The sequence below is a fragment of the Oncorhynchus tshawytscha genome, linkage group LG20 (assembly GCF_018296145.1).
Source record: "Oncorhynchus tshawytscha isolate Ot180627B linkage group LG20, Otsh_v2.0, whole genome shotgun sequence".
Lineage (NCBI taxonomy): Eukaryota > Metazoa > Chordata > Actinopteri > Salmoniformes > Salmonidae > Oncorhynchus > Oncorhynchus tshawytscha.
The window spans coordinates 25,017,708-25,035,764 of NC_056448.1; the positions used below are offsets into that span (position 1 = coordinate 25,017,708).

At 49.8% G+C, this 18,057-nt stretch overlaps 1 protein-coding gene across 1 annotated transcript in view; it reads right to left on the bottom strand.

The window, feature by feature from the left end:
- Positions 1-18,057, bottom strand: part of LOC112219940 (NMDA receptor synaptonuclear signaling and neuronal migration factor-like) — a 109,482-nt gene that overhangs the window by 3,189 nt on the left and 88,236 nt on the right. The window contains exons 19-25 of the mRNA XM_042302820.1: positions 14,639-14,766; positions 13,362-13,445; positions 13,199-13,232; positions 11,917-11,987; positions 11,560-11,639; positions 11,218-11,320; positions 5,268-5,343 (exon numbers count right to left, since the gene is read on the bottom strand). Of these exons, the coding sequence (XP_042158754.1) occupies positions 5,268-5,343; positions 11,218-11,320; positions 11,560-11,639; positions 11,917-11,987; positions 13,199-13,232; positions 13,362-13,445; positions 14,639-14,766 (576 nt within the window). The remainder of the gene's footprint in view (positions 1-5,267; positions 5,344-11,217; positions 11,321-11,559; positions 11,640-11,916; positions 11,988-13,198; positions 13,233-13,361; positions 13,446-14,638; positions 14,767-18,057) is intronic.

Genomic DNA, 18,057 nt, shown 5'->3' on the forward strand with positions numbered 1-18,057 from the left:
AGAGCAGTAACAGAGACAGAGAGCAGTAGAGAGACAGAGAGCAGTAGCAGAGAGAGAGAGCAGGAGCAGAGACAGAGAGCAGTAGCAGAGACAGAGAGCAGAAGCAGAGACAGAGAGCAGTAGCAGAGAGAGAGAGCAGTAGAGAGACAGAGAACAGGAGCAGAGACAGAGAGCAGTAGCAGAGACAGAGAGCAGTAGCAGAGACAGTAGCAGAGAGAGAGAGCAGTTGCAGAGACAGAGAGCAGTAGGAGAGACAGAGAACAGGAGCAGAGAGAGAGAGCAGTTGCAGAGACAGAGAGCAGTAGGAGAGACAGAGAACAGGAGCAGAGACAGAGAGCAGTTGCAGAGACAGAGAGCAGTAGCAGAGACAGAGAGCAGTTGCAGAGACAGAGAGCAGTTGCAGAGAGAGAGAGCAGTTGCAGAGACAGAGAGCAGTAGCAGAGACAGAGAGCAGTAGGAGAGACAGAGAACAGGAGCAGAGACAGAGAGCAGTAGCAGAGAGAGAGAGCAGTTGCAGAGAGAGAGAATAGGAGCAGAGACAGAGAGCAGTAGCAGAGAGAGAGCAGTTGCAGAGAGAGAATAGGAGCAGAGACAGAGAGCAGTAGCAGAGAGAGAGAGCAGTAGAGACAGAGAGCAGTAGAGACAGAACAGGAGCAGAGACAGAGAGCAGTAGAGACAGAGAGCAGTAGAGACAGAGACAGGAGCAGAGACAGAGAGCAGTAGAGACAGAGACAGTAGAGACAGCAGTAGCAGAGACAGAGAGCAAGAGCAGAGACAGAGACCAGTAGAGACAGAACAGAAGCAGAGACAGAGTGCAGTAGAGACAGAGAGCAGTAGAGACAGAGAGCAGTAGCAGAGACAGAGAGCAGTAGCAGAGACAGAGACAGTAGAGACAGAACAGGAGCAGAGACAGAGAACAGAGAGACAGAGCAGGAGCAGAGACAGAGACCAGTAGAGACAGAACAGGAGCAGAGACAGAGAACAGAGAGACAGAGCAGGAGCAGAGACAGAGACCAGTAGAGACAGAACAGGAGCAGAGACAGAGAGCAGTAGAGACAGAACAGGAGCAGAGACAGAGAGAGAGCAGAGACAGAGACCAGTAGAGACAGAGAGCAGAGAGACAGAGAACAGGAGCAGAGAGAGAGAGAGTTGCAGAGACAGAGAGCAGAGAGACAGAGAGTAGCAGAGATAGAGAGTAGGAGCAGAGACAGAAAGCAGTAGCAGAGACAGAGAGCAGTAGCAGTAGAGAGCAGAGAGACAGAGAGCAGTAGAGAGAGACAGAGAGCAGGAGCAGAGACAGAGACCAGAGAGAGACAGAGAGCAGTAGAGACAGAGACCAGTAGCAGACAGAGAGCAGTAGAGACAGAGACAGAGAGCAGACAGAGCAGAGAGAGACAGAGAGAGCAGAGACAGAGAGCAGCAGAGACAGAGAGCAGTAGCAGAGACAGAGAGCAGTTGAGACAGAGAGACAGAGAGCAGTAGCAGTAGAGACAGAAGAGACAGAGAGCAGTAGAGACAGAGAGCAGTAGAGAGACAGAGAGCAGTAGCAGAGACAGAGAGCAGTAGCAGAGACAGAGAGCAGAGAGAGAGAGAGACAGAGAACAGAGAGAGAGAGCAGTAGCAGAGAGAGAGAGTTGCAGAGACAGAGAGCAGTAGAGAGACAGAGAACAGGAGCAGAGAGACAGAGAGACAGAGAGACAGAGAGCAGTAGAACAGAGAGACAGAGAGCAGTTGCAGAGACAGAGAGCAGTAGACAGAGAGCAGAGCAGAGACAGAGACAGTTGCAGAGACAGAGAGCAGTAGAGAGACAGAGAGCAGTAGAGAGACAGAGAGCAGTAGAGAGACAGAGAACAGGAGCAGAGACAGAGAGCAGTAGCAGAGACAGAGAGCAGAATAGAGCAGAGACAGAGAGCAGTAGAGACAGAACAGGAGCAGAGAGAGAGCAGAGCAGAGGAGACAGAGAGCAGAACAGAGAGCAGAGACAGAGAGCAGTAGAGACAGAGAGCAGTAGAGACAGAACAGAGAGCAGAGACAGAGAGCAGTAGAGACAGAGACAGAGAGACAGAGAGCAGTAGACAGAGAGCAAGAGCAGAGACAGAGACCAGTAGAGACAGAACAGGAGCAGAGACAGAGTGCAGTAGAGACAGAGAGCAGTAGAGACAGAGAGCAGTAGCAGAGACAGAGAGCAAGAGCAGAGACAGAGACCAGTAGAGACAGAACAGGAGCAGAGACAGAGAGAACAGAGAGACAGAGCAGGAGCAGAGACAGAGACCAGTAGAGACAGAACAGGAGCAGAGACAGAGAACAGAGAGACAGAGCAGGAGCAGAGACAGAGACCAGTAGAGACAGAACAGACAGAGAGACCAGTAGAGACAGAACAGGAGCAGAGACAGAGAGCAGTAGCAGAGACAGAGACCAGTAGAGACAGAGAGCAGTAGAGACAGAGATCAGGAGCAGAGAGACAGGGCAGTAGCAGAGAGAGAGAGCAGTTGCAGAGACAGAGAGCAGTAGAGACAGAGAACAGGAGCAGAGAGAGAGAGCAGTTGCAGAGACAGAGAGCAGTAGAGAGACAGAGACAGGAGCAGAGACAGAGAGCAGTTGCAGAGACAGAGAGCAGTAGCAGAGACAGACAGTTGCAGAGACAGAGAGCAGTTGCAGAGAGAGAGCAGTAGAGACAGAGAGCAGTAGAGAGACAGAGAGCAGTAGGAGAGACAGAGAACAGGAGAGAGACAGAGAGCAGTAGCAGAGAGAGAGAGCAGTTGCAGAGAGAGAGAGTAGGAGCAGAGACAGAGAGCAGTAGCAGAGAGAGAGCAGTTGCAGAGACAGAGACAGAGAGCAGTAGAGACAGAGAGAGCAGTAGAGACAGAGAGCAGAGAGACAGAACAGGAGCAGAGACAGAGAGCAGTAGAGACAGAGAGCAGTAGAGACAGAACAGGAGCAGAGACAGAGAGCAGTAGAGACAGAGAGCAGTAGAGACAGAGAGCAGTAGCAGAGACAGAGAGCAGAGCAGAGACAGAGACCAGTAGAGACAGAACAGGAGCAGAGACAGAGTGCAGTAGAGACAGAGAGCAGTAGAGACAGAGAGCAGTAGCAGAGACAGAGAGCAAGAGCAGAGACAGAGACAGTAGAGACAGAACAGGAGAGACAGAGAACAGAGAGACAGAGCAGGAGCAGAGACAGAGACCAGTAGAGACAGAACAGGAGCAGAGACAGAGAACAGAGAGACAGAGCAGGAGCAGAGACAGAGACCAGTAGAGACAGAACAGGAGCAGAGACAGAGAGCAGTAGAGACAGAACAGGAGCAGAGACAGAGAGCAGTAGCAGAGACAGAGACCAGTAGAGACAGAGAGCAGAAGAGACAGAGATCAGGAGCAGAGAGACAGGGCAGGAGCAGAGAGAGAGAGCAGTAGAGACAGAGAGCAGTAGAGACAGAGAGCAGTAGAGACAGAACAGGAGCAGAGACAGAGAGCAGTAGAGACAGGGCAGGAGCAGAGAGACAGGGCAGGAGCAGAGACCGAGAGCAGTAGAGACAGAGACAGTAGAGACAGAGAGCAGTAGAGACAGAACAGAGCAGAGACAGAGAGCAGTAGCAGAGACAGAGAGCAGTAAGGACAGAGACCAGTAGAGACAGAACAGGAGCAGAGACAGAGAACAGAGAGACAGAGCAGGAGCAGAGACAGAGACCAGTAGAGACAGAACAGACAGAGACAGAGCAGTAGAGACAGAGAGCAGTAGAGACAGAGAGCAGTAGAGACAGAGATCAGGAGAGAGAGAGGCAGGGCAGAGAGAGAGAGAGAGAGAGAGAGAGAGAGAGAGCAGTAGCAGAGACAGAGAGCAGGAGCAGAGACAGAGACCAGTAGAGACAGAGAGCAGTAGAGACAGAGATCAGGAGCAGAGAGACAGGGCAGGAGTAGAGACAGAGAGCAGTAGTTGAGACAGAAAGCAGTAGCAGAGACAGAGAGCAGTAGCAGAGACAGAGAGCAGTAGTTGAGACAGAAAGCAGTAGCAGAGACAGAGAGCAGTAGCAGAGACAGAGAGCAGTAGCAGAGATAGAGAGTAGGAGCAGAGACAGAAAGCAGTAGCAGAGACAGAGAGCAGTAGAGAGCAGTAGAGACAGAGAGCAGGAGCAGAGACAGAGACCAGTAGCAGAGACAGAGAGTAGAGACAGAGACCAGTAGCAGAGACAGAGAGCAGTAGCAGAGACAGAGAGCAGTAGAGACAGAGAGCAGTAGCAGAGACAGAGCAGTAGAAGAGACAGAGAGCAGTAGCAGAGACAGAGAGCAGTAGCAGAGACAGAGAGCAGTAGAAGAGACAGAGAGCAGTAGCAGAGACAGAGAGCAGTAGCAGAGACAGAGAGCAGTAGCAGAGACCAGAGAGCAGTAACAGAGACAGAGAGCAGTAGCAGAGACAGAGAGCAGTAGCAGAGAGAGAGAGCAGGAGCAGAGACAAAGAGCAGTAGCAGAGACAGAGAGCAGTAGCAGAGACAGAGAGCAGTAGCAGAGAGAGAGAGCAGTAGGAGAGACAGAGAACAGGAGCAGAGACAGAGAGCAGTAGCAGAGACAGAGAGCAGTAGCAGAGAGAGCAGTAGCAGAGAGAGCAGTTGCAGAGACAGAGAGCAGTAGGAGAGACAGAGAACAGGAGCAGAGAGAGAGCAGTTGCAGAGACAGAGAGCAGTAGGAGAGACAGAGAACAGGAGCAGAGACAGAGAGCAGTTGCAGAGACAGAGAGCAGTTGCAGAGACAGAGAGCAGTTGCAGAGACAGAGAGCAGTTGCAGAGACAGAGAGCAGTTGCAGAGACAGAGAGCAGTTGCAGAGACAGAGAGCAGTAGCAGAGACAGAGAGCAGTAGGAGAGACAGAGAGCAGTAGCAGAGAGAGAGCAGTTGCAGAGAGAGAGAATAGGAGCAGAGACAGAGAGCAGTAGCAGAGAGAGAGCAGTTGCAGAGAGAGAGAATAGGAGTAGAGACAGAGAGCAGTAGCAGAGAGAGAGAGCAGTTGCAGAGAGAGAGAATAGGAGCAGAAACAGGACGAATGGGCAACAGGGATAAATGGAAAATGTGAGGAGGGACAGAGAGTGAAAGAAGGAGAAATAATAAGACTTTTAATTGAGGGAACAAGTCCATCAATAAATACTTACTTTGAAAATTAATCGTGTGTGTGTGTGTGTGTGTGTGTGTGTGTGTGTGTGTGTGTGTGTGTGTGCGTGCGTGCGTGCGTGCGTGCGTGCGTGTGTGCGTGTGTGTGTGCATGTGTAGCTGACAGTCCTCACCCTGTGCGGACAGCTCCAGTGGTGACTCAAATTGGATGGAGTAAGGCCTCATCAGGTTCTTTAGCTTCTGGAACAGCTGTTGGCCAACAATAAGAACAGACACCAGTTAATCCTCTAGCCTGGCCTCAGAGCCTGGCTCTTCCTCCTGCTAGGTCCTGCCGAGGTCCTCCAGCCTGGACCTAGCACCCGCCACAGTGAGCATCCAGCTCCAAGCTTTACGGCTGTGGAAAACTGTGCATTCTTCTAAGATGGGTGACAGGGAGGGCGAAAGAGAGAGAGAAAGAGAAAGAGAGAAAGTACGCGTGTGTAGAAGAAAATGTTTCGAAGGCACCCAGTGATTGCCAGTCTATGTGTGTTCCTTTTTCTCTACTCTGTGATGACACTGCCTGCTCTGAGGAACACCTCTCCATACTCACCTCTGGAGACTTGCCCTCAAGGACAATCAAAGAATTAGCTCATCTGTAATTTAATGGATCTAGACATACTGGCTGACAACTCTCATTCCAGGAGCCTTTGCTTTAGCGTTTTATTGAAGCTTTATTTCTCTTCAGGGAGCACAACTGTCTTCACTTAGCAGGAGGCCATCCAAGCTGTTCTTCTGATCTGCCAACCTGTGTCCTCAAGTCAAGACACCGCGCCAATACAAATGGAATGATAATGCACTGGGGGAATTGAGTCAAGGCCAATACAAATGGAATGATAATGCACTGGGGGAATTGAGTCAAGGCCAATACAAATGGAATGATAATGCACTGGGGGAATTGAGTCAAGGCCAATACAAATAGAATGATAATGCACTGGGGGAATTGAGTCAAGGCCAATACAAATTAGAATGATAATACACTGGGGGAATTGAGTCAAGGCCAATACAAATGGAATGATAATGTGCTGGGGGTATTGAGTCAAGGCCAATACAAATTAGAATGATAATGCACTGGGGGAATTGAGTCAAGGCCAATACAAATAGAATGATAATGCACTGGGAGTATTGAGTCAAGGCCAATACAAATATAATGATAATGCACTGGGGGGAGTATTGAGTCAAGGCCAATACAAATAGAATGCGCTGGGTATTGGGTCAAGGCCATTCAAATAGAATGATAATGCACTGGGGGTATTGGTCAAGGCCAATACAAATAGAATGATAATGCACTGGGGGTATTGGGTCAAGGCCAATACAAATAGAATGATAATGCGCCAATACAAAGTCAAGGCCAATACAAATAGAATGCGCACGGGTATTGAGTCAAGGCCAATACAAATAGAATGCGCTGGGGTATTGAGTCAAGGCCAATACAAATAGAATGCGCTGGGGGTATTGAGTCAAGGCCAATTCAAATAGTAATGATAATGCGCTGGGGGTATTGAGTCAAGGCCAATACAAATAGAATGCGCTCGGGTATTGAGTCAAGGCCAATTCAAATAGTATGATAATGCGCTGGGGGTATTGAGTCAAGGCCAATACAAATATAATGTGCTCGGGTATTGAGTCAAGGCCAATACAAATGGAATGATAATGCACTGGGGGTATTGGGTCAAGGTCAAGAAGGAGAATTCTAAGAGTCAGATCCCCAGATCCAGATTTCTGAGTATAGGAGGAGTACTTATTAAAACTGTAAATGATGACATATCACACAGTCAATATGTGATAAAACTCTACTGCTGAGCAGGAAATGGTTGGTTAGCTGCATTCTTTTAGATTTTTTTAGAGGGTGTTCAGTGGAGCAGGAACCATGACCTTACGGTAACTCTGAAAGGTAGAGAGAAGGAGAGAAGAGGATGAGTGGAGAGGAGGAGTGGAGAGGAGGAGAGGAGTAGCGGAGATGAGGAGAGAAGAGGAGGAGTAGAGAGGAGGAGAGGAGAGGAGGAGTGGAAAGGAGGAGTGGAGAGGAGGAGTGGAGAGGAGGAGTGGAGAGGGAGGAGAGGAGAGCGGAGATGAGGAGAGAAGAGGAGGAGTAGAGAGGGGAGAGGAGGAGAGGAGGAAAGGAAAGGAGGAGTGGAGAGGAGAGGAGGGAGGAGGAGAGGAGGAGAGAGAGGAGGGAGAGGAGGAGTGGAGAGGAGGAGAGATGAGGAGAGGAGGAAGGAGTGGAGAGGAGGAGGAGGAGTGGAGAGGAGGAGAGAAAACAATGAGAGTGGAGAGGAGGAGAGGAGGAGTGGAGAGGAGGAGAGGAGGAGTGGAGATGAGGAAAGAGGAGAGGGGAGGAAAGGAGAGGAGGAGAGGAGAGGGAGGAGTGGTGGAGAGGAGGAAAGAAGAGGAGGAGTGGAGAGGGAGGAGAGGAGGAGAGGAGGGAGGGAAAGGAGGAGTGGAGAGGGAGGAGTGGAAAGGAGTGGAAAGGAGGGAGAGGAGGAGAGGAGGGAGGGAGAGGAGGAGAGGAGGAGGGAGAGGAGGAGAGGAGAGGAGGAGTGGAAAGGAGGAGTGGAGAGGAGGAGAGGAGGAGTGGAGAGGAGGAGAGGAGGAGTGGAAAGGAGGAGTGGAGAGGAGGAGTGGAGAGGAGGAGTGGAAAGGAGGAGTGGAGAGGAGGAGAGGAGGAGTGGAGAGGAGGAGAGGAGGAGTGGAGAGGAGGAGAGGAGAGGGAGGAGTGGAAAGGAGGAGTGGAGAGGAGGAGAGGAGGAGTGGAGAGGAGGAGAGGAGGAGTGGAGAGGAGGAGAGGAGGAGTGGAGAGGAGGAGAGGAGAGGAGGAGAGGAGCGGAGGAGTGGAGAGGGGGAGAGGAGGGAGGGAGGAGATGGAGGAGAGGAGGAGTGGAGAGGGAGGAGAGGAGGAGAGGAGGAGTGGAGAGGAGGAGCGGAGGAGTGGAGAGGGGGAGAGGAGGGAGTGGAGGAGTGGAGAGGAGGAGAGGAGGGTGGAAAGGAGAGGAGGAGTGGAGAGGAGGAGTGGAGGAGGAGAGGAGGAGTGGAGAGGAGGGAGAGGAGGAGTGGAGAGGAGGAGAGGAGAGGAGGAGTGGAAAGGAGGAGTGGAGAGGAGGAGAGGAGGGAGTGGAGAGGAGGAGAGGAGGAGTGGAGAGGAGGAGAGGAGGAGAGGAGAGGAGGAGAGGAGGAGTGGAGAGGAGGAGTGGAAAGGAGGAGTGGAGAGGAGGAGAGGAGGAGTGGAGAGGAGGAGGGAGGAGGAGTGAAAGGAGGAGGAGAGGAGGAGAGGAGGAGTGGAGAGGAGGAGAGGAGGAGGGAGAGGAGAGGAGAGGAGAGGAGGAGAGGAGGAGGGAGAGGAGGAGAGGAGGAGTGGAGAGGAGGAGAGGAGGAGTGGAGAGGAGGAGAGGAGCGGAGGAGTGGAGAGGAGGAGAGGAGGAGTGGAGGAGTGGAGATGAGGAGAGGAGAGGAGGAGAGGGAGGGAGGAGGAGTGGAGAGGAGGAGAGGAGGAGGAGAGGAGAGGAGGGAGAGGAGGAGTGGAGAGGAGGAGAGGAGGAGTGGAGGAGTGGAGATGAGGAGAGGAGGAGAGGAGAGGAGGAGAGGAGGAGTGGAGGAGGGAGATGAGGAGAGGAGGAGGAGGGAGAGGAGGAGAGGAGGAGAGGAGGAGGGAGAGGAGGAGAGGAGGAGAGGAGGAGTGGAGAGGAGGAGAGGAGCGGAGGAGTGGAGAGGAGGAGAGGAGGAGTGGAGAGGAGGAGTGGAGAGGAGGAGAGGAGGAGTGGAGAGGAGTGGACATTTGTCCTGCATCTGTCTCACACACACGCATGCACAATCAAACGCTCAGCTATGCAGGCAGGCAGCCAGGCAGAGACACTCACTCACTCACTCACTCACTCTACATACTCCTCCTATGCACAAATTCATGCTCAAACCTTCAGACAGACACTGATGCAGAAACCAAGGTCACATATACATACGGTCTTTACCCCCATCATACATAAGATGTACACGATCACTTTCATAACCTGTGACATCAAATGTCTGTTTCCGTGGTCTCTAGATCCACAGTCAGACAAATAATGAGAGAGGAGACAGCCAAGAGGACAGCAGAGCAGAGCCTGGGGACCAGAGGGTTGTGAGGGTTGTTTATAGTGCTTAAGCAGACAGCTATCTTGGCCTCTGCATTTTACTGTACTGTATACTCCCCTAAACAGCTTCACAACAGAGACGCCAGAGAGCCCTAACAACGCCAAGCACTTTAGCAGAGAGTGTGTCTATGTGTGTGTACACACTCTGTTTGTGTGTGTGTGTGTGTGTGTGTGTGTGTGTGTGTGTGTGTGTGTGTGTGTGTGTGTGTGTGTGTGTGTGTGTGTGTGTGTGTGTGTGTGTGTGTGTGTGTGTGTGTGTGTGTGTGTGTGTGCGTGCGGGTGTGTGTGGCTTTAAGTGGAGAATGGTGTAGCAACCTCTCCCCTGTCACAGTCACTTGGTCCATGTGCCTCTCTGCTAAATCCAGAAACATGACTCAGGATGAGATAATGGGCTCTTACCCGTAGGAGGGAGAGAAGTAGAGAGAGAGGAGGGAGAGAAGTAGAGAGAGAGGAGGGAGAGAAGTAGAGAGAGAGGAGGGAGAGAAGTAGAGAGAGAGGAAGGAGAGAAGTAGAGAGAGAGGAAGGAGAGAAGTAGAGAGAGGAAGGAGAGAAGTAGAGAGAGAGGAGGGAGAGAAGTAGAGAGAGAGGAGGGAGAGAAGTAGAGAGAGAGGAAGGAGAGAAGTAGAGAGAGGAAGGAGAGAAGTAGAGAGAGAGAGGAGGGAGAGAAGTAGAGAGAGAGGAGGGAGAGAAGTAGAGAGAGGAGGGAGAGAAGTAGAGAGAGAGGAAGGAGAGAAGTAGAGAGAGAGGAGAGAGAGAAGTAGAGAGAGGAGGGAGAGAAGTAGAGAGAGAGGAAGGAGAGAAGTAGAGAGAAAGGAGAGAAGTAGAGAGAGAGGAAGGAGAGAAGTAGAGAGAGAGGAGGGAGAAAAGTAAAGAGAGAGGAGGGAGAGAAGTAGAGAGAGAGGAGGGAGAGAAGTAGAGAGAGAGGAGAGAGAGAAGTAGAGGGAGAGAAGTAGAGAGAAAGGAGGGAGAGAAGTAGAGAGAGAGGAGGGAGAGAAGTAGAGAGAGAGGAGGGAGAGAAGTAGAGAGAGAGAGGGAGAGAAGTAGAGAGAGGAGAGAAGTAGAGAGAGAGGAGGGAGAAACGTAGAGAGAGAGAGAGGAGAGAAGTAGAGAGAGAGGAGGGTGAAACGTAGAGAGAGAGGAGAGAAGTAGAGAGAGAGGAGGGTGAAACGTAGAGAGAGAGAGGAGAGAAGTAGAGAGAGAGGAGGGTGAAACGTAGAGAGAGAGGAGAGAAGTAGAGAGAGAGGAGGGTGAAACGTAGAGAGAGAGAGAGGAGAGAAGTAGAGAGAGGAGAGAAGTAGAGAGAGGAGAGAAGTAGAGAGAGAGGAGGGAGAAACGTAGAGAGAGAGGAGGGTGAAACGTAGAGAGAGAGAGGAGAGAAGTAGAGAGAGGAGAGAAGTAGAGAGAGAGGAGGGAGAAACGTAGAGAGAGAGGAGGGTGAAACGTAGAGAGAGAGGAGGGAGAGAAGTAGAGAGAGAGGAGGGAGAAACGTAGAGAGAGAGGAGGGTGAAACGTAGAGAGAGAGAGGAGAGAAGTAGAGAGAGGAGAGAAGTAGAGAGAGAGGAGGGAGAAACGTAGAGAGAGAGAGGAAGGAGAAAGAAAGACAGCGATTCTCAACTCTCTCCATATATTAGCAAGGCACCATATTGAGTAACATAAAGTAAGGAGTGTGTATATGTGTGTGTGTGTGTGTGTGTGTGTATATGTGTGTATGTGTGTGTATGTGTGTGTGTGTGTGTGTGTGTCATTAAAATCCAAATGGAAAATATTTACACAAGAAGCATCCTAATATCACACAGTCAACTCTGTCATTCAGTAAGTTCACCATTCTGCCATTCTCACTGTTAAACATCACAGTGTTCAACACAACACTCTTTATGTCATCATTTGATCTGATCAGTCAACACCAATTTTTCTCCAGTAATCTGGTATGTGTGTGTTTTAACATGCGAGAGATGTAGTGTACCTTCTCTCCATTGGGGTTTCCTAGGACGTAGCAGCCCATAATGTGGATGAGGTTGGGTTCAGGGTTCACTTTGCTCATAAACCGACTCAGCCTCCTCCAGAACCTGTTGTAGCAGGACGACATGGTTCACAACAATACTGCTACTCTAACAGTACCAACACAGAGACAGGAACTGTGTCCGCATCCCAAATGGTACCCTATTCCTCTGCAGTGCACTACTTTTTCGCCAGGCCCAGAGGGCCCATAAGGCTTTGGTCAAAAGTAGTGTCGTGTGCCATTTGGGACACACCCAGGTATAAGGACTATGGCTGCTGTATGAAGAGTAAGACTGATGACACTCACTGACTCATGTCCTCCTCTTTCTCCACCTTGGCGAATGTGGCCACTTTATTCTTCAACAGGTACAGATGCCCTGGACCTCCCTAAGAACCCCACAGAGATGTAGCTTTTCAAGTGCCCAGCCAAGATTAAAACCAACACGACTACATGGCACTCACATAACATAGCAGGATCCCATTGAGAGAAAAACACAATTAACCCCTCGACCTCCAGAGTTATGTCACTAATTGAGGTGTAATCTATCTTTCCACTGGGAATTACAGAATTCAGCATAAAACACATTTTCTTTTGTTCTTTCATAATCATTGTCATCTCTCTCTCTTCCCCTTTCTTTCTCTCTCTACTTTCTCCCTGTATCACCTGACAGAAGATGAGCATCCTCCAGATTCTGCTGCCTCTCCTGTAGGTTGTTAGCTTCTTATCAATCTCCTCTGTGAAGAGAGAGAAACAGAGAGGGGTTAAAGAGAGAGAGAAAGAGAGAGGGGTTAGAGAGAGAGAAAGAGAGAGGGGTTAGAGAGAGAGAAACAGAGAGGGGTTAGAGAGAGAGAAAGAGAGAGGGGTTAGAGAGAGAGAAACAGAGAGGGGTTAGAGAGAGAGAAACAGAGAGGGGTTAGAGAGAGAGAGAAAGAGAGAAAAAAAAAGAGGGGTTAGAGAGAGAGAAACAGAGAGGGTTAGAGAGAGAGAAACAGAGAGGGGTTAGAGAGAGAGAGAAAGAGAGAGGGGTTAGAGAGAGAGAAAGAGAGAGAAAAAGAGAGGAGTTAGAGGGAGAGAAACAGAGAGGGGTTAGAGAGAGAGAAACAGAGAGGGGTTAAAGAGAGAGAAACAGGGTGGGGTTAGAGAGAGAGAAAGAGAGAGGGGTTAGAGAGAGAGAAACAGAGAGGGGTTAGAGAGAGAGAAACAGAGAGAGGTTAGAGAGAGAGAGAAAGAGAGAGAAAAAAGAAGGGTTAGAGAGAGAGAAACAGAGAGGGGGTTAGAGAGAGAGAAAAAGAGAGGGGTTAGAGAGAGAGAAAAGAGAGAAACAGAGAGGGGTTAGAGAGAGAGAAAAAAGAGAGAGGGGTTAGAGAGGAAGAAAGAGAGAGAAAAAGAGAGGGGTTAGAGAGGAAGAAAGAGAGAGAAAAAGAGAGGGGTTAGAATGAGAGCAACAAGCAGTACAGTAAAATTAGATTTCCTCACACTGAAAGACAGCAATATGGAACACAGCATCATTTTCACTGCATAATGTGTCTCACTCCACAAACATGGACTGCGTCCCAAATGGCACACTACTCCTGAGTGGCCCAGTGGTCTAAGGTAATGCATCTCAGTGCTAGAGGCGTCACTACAGACCCTGGTTCGATTCCAGACTATATCACAACCGACCGTGATTGGGAGCCCCATAGGGCGGCGCACAATCGGCCCAGCGTCGTCCTGGGTTAGGTTTTGGCCGGGGTAGGTCGTCATTGTAAAGAAGAATATGTTCTTAACTGGCTTGCCAAGTTAAATAAAGGTTCAATAAAGTAAAAGATCAAGTAGTGTGCTACTTTTGATCAGGGCCTATAGGACTGGTTAAAAGTAGTGCGCTACATAGGGAATATAGTGCCATTTGGGATGAATATTTTAACAGAACTAACAAACAGAGTCACATAAAGGGCAGTTTACCTACCGAGGATATCATCAAACGTAGCATGTTCATGGTCCTGGAGACAGAGATTATAAAGTCAATATCCTTCACTGAATATTATACATGATAACTGATTTATCACCTGTGCATACAGACACATAGAGAACAGGGTCGCGGTGTGTGTGTGAGAGAGAAAGTCACTCACATAGAGGATGGGGATGATTGAGGGGTCATCCCTGCGGATGATGGTGGGAACGTACTCTGCCTTGGGGACTTTGGAGGAGATCAGCTGAGAGTGAGAGATGGAGAAAGAAGAGAGAAGAGAAAGAGGTGTCCCATTCACTCTGCTGTGTTCTGTCTGTCTGTCAACCAGTGCCTGTAGGGACCTGAACATTCATTATTCACACTAGTCTGTCTGTGTAGCCAAGATGCATTATACACTGAGTGCATAAACATTAGGAACACCTTCTTAATATTAAGTTGCACCCCCTTTTGCCCTCAGAACAGCCTCAATTCATCAGGAATGGACTCTACAAGGTGTCAAAAGCATTCCACAGGGACGCTGGCCCATGCTGAATGCTTCCCACAGTTGCGTCAAGTCGGGTGGATGTCCTTTGGGTGGAGGACCATTCTTGATACACAAGGGAAACTGTTGAGCGTGAAAAATCCAGCACCTGGCACCTACTACCATACCCCGTTCAAAGGCACTTAAATATTTTGTCTTGACCATTCATCCTCTGAATGGCACAAAATACACAATCCATGTCTCAATTGACTCAAGGCTTAAAACTCTGAAGAAGAACCTGTCTCCTCCCCTTCATCTCTACTGATTGAAGTGGATTTAACAAGTGACATCAATGATCATAGATTTCACCTTGATTCACCTGGTCAGTCTGTCATGAAAAGAGCAGATGTTCCCAATATTTTGTACACTCAGCGTATGTACTGGTATCAAACAGGATTCCACTTGAATTCAATTCCATTTTATTTCAATCAGTTAAGGATCAAAAAGTAGCCCATTGATTTATATAAGGTCTTTTGAGTACATTTGAGTACTACATGGCACTCACATAACATAGCAGGATCCCATTGAGAGAAAAACACAATTAACCCCTCGACCTCCAGAGTTATGTCACTAATTGAGGTGTAATCTATCTTTCCACTGGGAATTACAGAATTCAGCATAAAACACATTTTCTTTTGTTCTTTCATAATCATTGTCATCTCTCTCTCTTCCCCTTTCTTTCTCTCTCTACTTTCTCCCTGTATCACCTGACAGAAGATGAGCATCCTCCAGATTCTGCTGCCTCTCCTGTAGGCTGTTAGCTTCTTGTCAATCTCCTATTTTCATTCATATGTTAAAGAATCCTGACAGCCGTGACATTCCAGCACAGTAAACATGCTCACATGCAGCCAGTCCTCTTTGGGTAAACCTGTGAACTTTGGGAAAGTTAGAAGAATTGTTCAACCCTAGTTCCTCACCATAATTTTGGGTGGGATGAAGTCATCTCCCTCACAGGCCAGTCTCTCCATCTCCCTCTCCTCCTCCCAGTCTAGGTCCTCACGCTCCCCCTCATCCAGAGTCCCACAAGAGGCTGGCAGGTCCCCACCTATCCCCCAACAAAGAGAGCAGGCACACCGTTAGAGAGAGAGCAGGGGAGGAGACGGGAGACAGATTGGATGAGAAGAGGGGAGACATGGAGTAAGAGAGGGGGGAGGTAGAGGAGGGGAAGAGATGGACAGAGAGAAAGCAAGCAATGGAATAATAGAGAAAGAATGAGAAAGGCAGATGGAGGGAGAGAGAGAGTGTCAGGGAGAAGGAAAGGCAGATGGAGGGAGAGAGAGAGTGTCAGGGAGAAGGAAAGGCAGATGGAGGGAGAGAGAGAGTGGCAGGGAGAGAGAAAGGCAGATGGAGGGAGAGAGAGTGGCAGGGAGAGAGAAAGGCAGATGGAGGGAGAGAGAGTGGCAGGGAGAGAGAAAGGCAGATGGAGGGAGAGAGTGGCAGGGAGAGAGAAAGGCAGATGGAGGGAGAGAGAGTGGCAGGGAGAGAGAAAGGCAGATGGAGGGAGAGAGAGAGTGGCAGGGAGAGAGAAAGGCAGATGGAGGGAGAGAGAGTGGCAGGGAGAGAGAAAGGCAGATGGAGGGAGAGAGAGTGGCAGGGAGAGAGAAAGGCAGATGGAGGGAGAGAGAGTGGCAGGGAGAGAGAAAGGCAGATGGAGGGAGAGAGAGTGGCAGGGAGAGAGAAAGGCAGATGGAGGGAGAGAGAGAGAGTGTCAGGGAGAAGGAAAGGCAGATGGAGGGAGAGAGAGAGTGGCAGGGAGAGAGAAAGGCAGATGGAGGGAGAGAGAGAGTGGCAGGGAGAGAGAAAGGCAGATGGAGGGAGAGAGAGTGGCAGGGAGAGAGAAAGGCAGATGGAGGGAGAGAGAGTGGCAGGGAGAGAGAAAGGCAGATGGAGGGAGAGAGAGTGGCAGGGAGAGAGAAAGGCAGATGGAGGGAGAGAGAGTGGCAGGGAGAGAGAAAGGCAGATGGAGGGAGAGAGAGAGTGGCAGGGAGTGAGAAAGGCAGATGGAGGGAGAGAGAGAGTGGCAGGGAGAGAGAAAGGCAGATGGAGGGAGAGAGAGTGGCAGGGAGAGAGAAAGGCAGATGGAGGGAGAGAGAGAGTGGCAGGGAGAGAGAAAGGCAGATGGAGGGAGAGAGAGAGTGGCAGGGAGAGAGAAAGGCAGATGGAGGGAGAGAGAGAGTGGCAGGGAGAGAGAAAGGCAGATGGAGGGAGAGATAGAGTGGCAGGGAGAGAGAAAGGCAGATGGAGGGAGAGAGAGAGTGGCAGGGAGAGAGAAAGATGGTAGTAGAAAGTGACAGTGGGGGACAAAGAAAGACAGAGGTGAAGTGACAGAGGATAACAACCATACAGAGGAATAGATGGAAGTAGAAAAAAATAAAGGAAAATAGTCTAGTCAAAGAGGAAAGCAGAGGTAAAAAGAGAATGGGAAAGGTGACAGGGTAGATCAACAGCTTGTGCCAATCATTAGGAAAAAAACACTGGGCTGTCAGAGAAGAAGAACCTTTCAAGACACAAATATACCTGGTGCCATTTCAATGTCATAAGCAGTAACCTCTATCATCAGACTGTGTGAGACGCAGAGGCACAAAGGAGATGGAAAAACAGAAACAAACACACAAACATTGAAAAACATTCAATAGACTACAGAGAAAAAGACATGCAGACATATAAACATACAGTGCGTATACACACCCACTCCCAGACCGGCACTTCACCCACTCCCAGACCGGCACTTCACCCACTCCCAGACAGGCGCTTCACCCACTCCCAGACCGGCACTTCACCCACTCCCAGACCGGCACTTCACCCACTCCCAGACAGGCGCTTCACCCACTCCCAGACCGGCACTTCACCCACTCCCAGACCGGCACTTCACCCACTCCCAGACAGGCGCTTCACCCACTCCCAGACCGGCACTTCACCCACTCCCAGACCGGCACTTCACCCACTCCCAGACCGGCACTTCACCCACTCCCAGACCGGCGCTTCACCCACTCCCAGACCGGCACTTCACCCACTCCCAGACCGGCACTTCACCCACTCCCAGACCGGCACTTCACCCACTCCCAGACCGGCACTTCACCCACTCCCAGACCGGCACTTCACCCACTCCCAGACCGGCACTTCACCCACTCCCAGACCGGCACTTCACCCACTCCCAGACCGGCACTTCACCCACTCCCAGACAGGCGCTTCACCCACTCCCAGACCGGCACTTCACCCACTCCCAGACCGGCACTTCACCCACTCCCAGACAGGTGCTTCACACACTCCCAGACCGGCGCTTCACCCACTCCCAGACCGGCGCTTCACCCACTCCCAGACCGGCGCTTCACACACTCCCAGATCAGCGCTTCACCCACTCCCAGACCGGCGCTTCACACACTCCCAGACCGGCGCTTCACACACTCCCAGACCAGCGCTTCACACACTCCCAGACCATTTGAGACAAATACTCACAGAGAAAGAGAGAGAGCATCACAAATTTGGAGACATACCCACGGTCAGAAGGAGACAGACAGACAGGGTCAGAGTCAACAGCAGGGACAGCCGATTAGTGTGTGTGTGTATTTTACCATAAATGTTTCAGCATACTTGTACTTGTGTGTGAGTGTATAAGTGTGTTTGTCTGTGTGTGTGCCTGTATGTGAGTGTGTGTGTGTATCAGTGGAGGCCGGTGGGAGGAGCTAAAGGAGGATGGGCTCATTGTCATGGCCAGGGATGCAAACTGCTGAGAGTCCAAAAAGGGTGACACTTTTTGTTGTTGCACTGAAACATGCAATAAATCCCTGCTAGGGGGAATGCAGGTTTTAACTAATTAAAACAAAGAATATGATCTACATGATCAGTCTCTGTGTGTAAAATAATAAGTGCTTCATGTCAACTCAAAGCTAAAAAATGTAAAGAAAGCAATCCAATGTTAATTGTTGCCTAGACTTTACTACACTCAAATCTTGAGAAAAACCCCACTAATATTTCAGTTAGCCATGACAGCATTTATAATAGAACGCTTGTTACCATGACAGCGTTTATAATAGAACGCTTGTTACCATGACAGCATTTATAATAGAACGCTTGTTACCATGACAGCATTTATAATAGAACGCTTGTTACCATGACAGCAATTATAATAGAATGCTTGTTACCATGACAGCCTTTATAATAGAACATGTGTTACCATGACAGCCTTTATAATAGAATGCTTGTTACCATGACAGCCTTTATAATAGAACACTTGTTACCATGACAGCCTTTATAATAGAATGCTTGTTACCATGACAGCATTTATAATAGAACACTTGTTACCATGACAGCGTTTATAATAGAACACTTGTTAAAA